The following is a 5,397-nucleotide window of genomic DNA, read 5'->3' on the forward strand; positions in this document are numbered from 1 at the left end:
AACAAAGTAAAAGATAAAGTTCCAAATAAGAGAACGAGGTGGAGCTTTGGATCCGACTACAATACCCACAATGTAAACAACTCAACAACTTTGATTACCCGTTGAAGTCTCTAGGATTAGTAGGACAATCGCTATTCTAGGCTAAGCCCCCTCTCGAGTGCACTCAACCCATTGATTAACTATTAATATTGAAGTCTCCTAATACTTCACAATTAACTCCTATACACAAAAGATTCAAGCCCTCACTCTAGAATTCCTTCTCTCGAATGCAAATTATCTAGGTGTTGTTCATTCTTTTATCAATCCTAATTAGGTATCTCTCGATTACTCAAAACTAGGTCAATATTTTTTTTTTTTTTTTTTTTTTTTTTTTTTTTTTAATCAAACACCTCTACGGTGGAGGGTTCGTGGGTCCCTCATCCCTATCATTCCAAAGGCGGTAATTACAAGGCGTGGCCACACCCAAAAGTGGTGTGCCGTAACAAATCAAGAGTAGTATGCGGTCCAATCCCACAAGGTTCGGACCTCATCATACTCTTTTCCAAAATACAATTAACCAAAAAGCTAGGCAATTGAATTGAAAGGCACAAGAATGAAGCAAAATAATCACAAGAGCATAGGTAATCAAAAGCTATTGAATTAATCACAAGTGTTCATTGTAGTCCTCACCAAAACTCTACAAATGATTTAGCTACTCATATTCAACTCAAAAACATAAGAATAAACCATAGTCAATTGAATAAAACATGAAAACCAATGAAAATACTCCCAAGGGTGGATTGAACGGAAATTCGTCTTCGTCTTCAATCTTGTTGAGGATCGGGACGCCTTTTCTCTCAATTCCACTCTCCAAACCTTCAAAAGCTGCTATGGGGCGTGTATGATGTGTTGAGGTCGAAAACCTAGGTCTCCATTTATACCTAGAGGTTGTAATGTAAGGCTCTTTGGTAAGGTGAGGAAATATTTGGCTAAAAAGTGACTAAACCCAATTATAGCAAAAGTGATCAATTTCACTACATCAAACTTAGTACCCCACCAACCATTCGAATCTCAGTAAATTCTAGACTTTGTCAAGATTTCTTCTCACTTCCCAATTCCTTTAATTTTTTTTTCTTTTCAAGATCTTTTTTTTTTGTACATCATTTCCCTTTTTTTCGTATGCACAACCAATTCTTTCATTCAAACAACGATGTCTATGCACTTTTCACAAGTAAACGCGCTACTTTTCTTTCTACCTTATCTCTCCAACTCTTTTCACAAAATATAAACTAAAATTCACCAAGAGTGTATGGATATTCCCTTTTATTTAGCTTCCAAAGAAAAAGGCTTTAAAGGCTCAAAGTGGCTAGCTAGGGAAAAATATTATGAATAAGGTCATAAATTTAGATATCAAAAGTAGCTAAGAAGGATGGCCTAACGTCCTCTCCTATTCCTATAATCACAATGTAGACTCAAGAAGACCGCGAGCAAGTTCTAGAAACATATAACATAGTTGATGAAAAATCACACATTTTTGGAAAAAGATATTGGCTCAATTCTCACATGGTATTTTTCGGCAAATGACAAAGCAACGAGCAATTCACTCTAGGCAAATCACAAGCAGGAAATACGAGTTACTTAGCTAAATCAACAAGTTTTCACAAACATTTTACTCAAGTTCTCATCATAGGCAATTCATCCAACAAACCTACTTAATTCATCTCCAAATGTCTCCAACTTCCCATTCAATTTCACCCAAGGAAGTATACAAAAAGAAACAACACAAACTAACAAAGCACACACAAGGAAAACTTCACTAATCATCATATCAATTATGGTACCATCATATAAAGAGAGAGAGAGGTAAAATAAGGAATCCACTAGACACCCCCCAAACTTATTCCAAGCAAAGCAGGGATAAGTTTGAAAGATAGTGGATCTCTCATGTACCTTCACTGCCGAGGAAGAGGCGCCACTGGCCACGGGCATTGATGTCGTTTTTCACCCATCGAAGCCTATTTCCCTGTTCCACTCAAAACACAAAGAAAACACAAAAACACACCAAAACGAGAACAAAACAAAAACACACCAAAACACGCAAAAATAAAAAATTTACCTACTAGGGGTTGCCTCCCCCATAGCGCAACTGTTTAACGTCGTTTGCCCGACGGTCTTCAAGCTTTCACTTAATGATCCAATCTCACTCGGATAATGTCATCGGGGCCCTTCTTCGCTTTAGCGGCCAAGTAGAGCTTGTGTAGACGCTTCTTCCACCAAGTGGGCTTCACATCGACCCCAACAACACCTTCTTTAGGTATTCCAATTTCCACTTTGGCAACCTTCATCTTTTTACCCCCCAATCCATGTTCATCTTCAAACATCCATTCAGGCATAAATATTTCCTCCAAAGGATTCTCAACCTCATCATCCCTAGCCCTCACATGTGCCGCTTGTATAATCTTGCACTCTTCAACTTTTAAGGGCACCTCTTCCACTCTCTTGGACTCTTCCACTTCATGACGTTTCATCTTGTCCAACAAGGAGAGAATGACCGTCTTGTTTCCATGCCTAAGGGTGAGTTCTCCCTTAGTGACGTCAATTAGAGCTTTTCCAGTTGCTAGGAATGGTCTTCCAAGGATGAGAGGGACATTTGGATCCTCCTTCATGTCCAAAACAACAAAATCCACGGGGAAGATAAAATCATTCACCCTTACTAATACATTCTCAAGGAGTCCATTCGGGTATTTGACGGATTTATCCGCCATTTGAAGGGTAAATGTAGTTGGCTTCAAGAAACCAAATTTCAACTTTCGGAAGAAGCTTAAAGGCATGAGATTTATGCTTGCCCCTAAGTCACACAATGCCTTAGTTTGCCTATCATTCCCGATCACACAAGAAATGTTAAAGCTCCCCGGATCTTTCATCTTTGCCGGCATCTTTTCTTGGATGATTGCACTACAATTCTCGGTCAAGTTTACGGTTTCATAATCAACCAACCTCTTCTTCTTGGACACAATCTCTTTCAAAAACTTGAGGTAGCCGGGCATTTGTTGGAGAGCCTCAATAAGAGGAATATTGAGGTGCACTCTCTTGAAGATTTCAAGGAACTTAACAAGCTTCTCGTCCAACTTCTTCTTTTGCACCACTTGAGGAAAAGGAATTTTAACCTCTTTCGGCGTGGGGGAAACAATTGCCTCGGGTTGAACCTCGGGCTGCATAAGAGGTGCTTCCACCTCAATCTCCTCTTCTTCTTTCTCTTCGGGCACTTCTTTAGCTTCCACCTCGGGCATAGGAGGACTCTCATAGCTTGTCCCACTCCTTAAGTAGATTGCCTTGTAGTCTTTTGGATTTGGAACTGTAGTGCTTGGGAATTGCCCCGATTGATGTAATTGTCCCACGGCTTGGGCAATCTGACTCATCTGCGTCTCCAGGCTCTTCATATGTCCTGCCATGCCATGCATATTATTCTCAACTTTCTCTAGCCTTTGATTGGTATGCTCCATGTTCTTGTGTGACTGAATCATGAATGCATTCAATATGTCCTCTGAACTTTTGTTTTGCGGCTCAGTGATCATTCCTTGAGAAACTGTGAACCCCGGTGGTGGTTGAAGGGCATTGTTGGGGTTCCCATATGATAGGTTAGGATGCGCCTTGTTCCCAAAATGATTGTAACCTCCACCCCCTTGATTGGGGCGGGAGTTGTTATAGTATCTATTGCCCCCTTGGTGTATGTAGCTAACATCCTCTACACCCTCTTTCTGCTCCTGTATAGCCGGTCCCATCCCCATGAGATCTATCTTCTTGTGGAGGAGCTCCATTTGTTTATTCATGCTGTCCATATGGCTGCTCTCTGCGGCAGAGGCTACTCTGTGTATGTTGCTCACTCTCGTTGTTCCAGCCTTCATCATTAGAGGTCACTCTCTCAATCACCTCCATGGCCTCTGTTTCTCCCTTCTTTAGCAATGACCCCCCTGCGCTCAAGTTCAGTTCGAGCTTTGCTTCAGGCAGACACCCCCTATAGAATGCTAGGACTTGATGCGTCGGATTCAGCCCATGATTGGGGCACCTCTTCATCAGCCCCTTGAATCTTTCCCAAGCTCCTCGGATACTCTCTTGGGGAGTCATCTCAAATGAAATGATTTCTGACTACCTCTTCAATGCCTCACTCGGTGGGTAGTATTTTTCTAAGAACTTCTCAACCATGGCCTCCCACGTGCGAATGGAGTTGGGCTCCATACTGTCCAGCCAATCCTAGGCATCATCCTCCAGAGAAAAAGGGAACACCCTTAATCTGATCTGTTCATCTGTGACTCCATTTATCTTTGTCGTGTTGCAGATCTGGATGAATTTAGTGAGATGCTTGTTAGGATCCTCTGTGGGTCGGCCTCTAAAAGCATTGTTTTCCGCCATCTGAAGTAGTCCTCTCCTGAGTTCAAACGTGTTGGCATTAACATTGTTGCCAACGGGTGGGTTTGCCACCCCATGATAGGCATACATGTTCTGGACAGGTACCATGTTTTGCCTTTGATTTAACTGCCTTTGCAGGTCTTCGAGTTGTTGTTGAAACTGAGCATTCGTTGGAGGAGGTGGTGGAACATCATTCCCTTCTACATTCTCCATCAGAATAGGAGAATGTGGCTCAAACTGAATAGGGGAGTGAACTGGTGACGGAGTAGGTGACGGTGATTCTTGAACTGGTGAAGGTGATCGTCTTTGGACCGGAGAAGAGACTCGGATCCTTTGATTTAGCCTTCTCAAAGCGTTTCTCCTTCTGTTGGATGTTTCGATCTCAAGATCGATAGGCTCTAAAGGTAAACCCCTAGAGCGTGTGTGCATACAACCTGAAACAAGAAAACTCAATGTGAGCCCAAAAATAAAATAAAAATTAAAGCAATAAAGTCTAAACTAGTAATCTCTATCTTCACCACGATATTGAGCTAAATTAACACAAATTATCCCCGGCAACAGCGCCCAAAACTTGAGTCAACTTATTTTAATACAAGAAACTCCCGCAAGTGTACGGGGCTAGTGTAACACAAAGTAAGCAAGAGTATCGTATCCCACAGAGACAAATTGTGTAAACTCAAGTACCACGAACCGATTTCAACTACTATTTAGACAAAACAAATGTTTGGTTTTGATATTTAACTATTAAACATAAACAAAGTAAAACAAAAGACAAAAGATAAAGTTCCAAATAAGAGAACGAGGTGGAGCTTGGGATCCGACTACAATACCCACAATGTAAACAACTCAACAACTTTGATTACCCGTTGAAGTCTCTAGGATTAGTAGGACAATCGCTATTCTAGGCTAAGCCCCCTCTCGAGTGCACTCAACCCGTTGATTAACTATTAATATTGAAGTCTCCTTCTAATACTTCACAATTAACTCCTATACACAAAAGATTCAAGCCCT

At 41.3% G+C, this 5,397-nt stretch overlaps 1 protein-coding gene across 1 annotated transcript; it reads right to left on the reverse strand.

Moving 5' to 3' along the window:
* Positions 1-2,165: 2,165 nt before the first annotated feature.
* On the reverse strand, positions 2,166-3,797 carry LOC121764218. The gene has a single exon (XM_042160275.1). The coding sequence runs from the start codon at positions 3,795-3,797 to the stop codon at positions 2,166-2,168; it is 1,632 nt and encodes a 543-aa protein (XP_042016209.1).
* Between the last annotated feature and the right edge of the window lie 1,600 nt (positions 3,798-5,397).

The sequence above is a fragment of the Salvia splendens genome, chromosome 14, assembly GCF_004379255.2.
Source record: "Salvia splendens isolate huo1 chromosome 14, SspV2, whole genome shotgun sequence".
Taxonomy (NCBI): domain Eukaryota; kingdom Viridiplantae; phylum Streptophyta; class Magnoliopsida; order Lamiales; family Lamiaceae; genus Salvia; species Salvia splendens.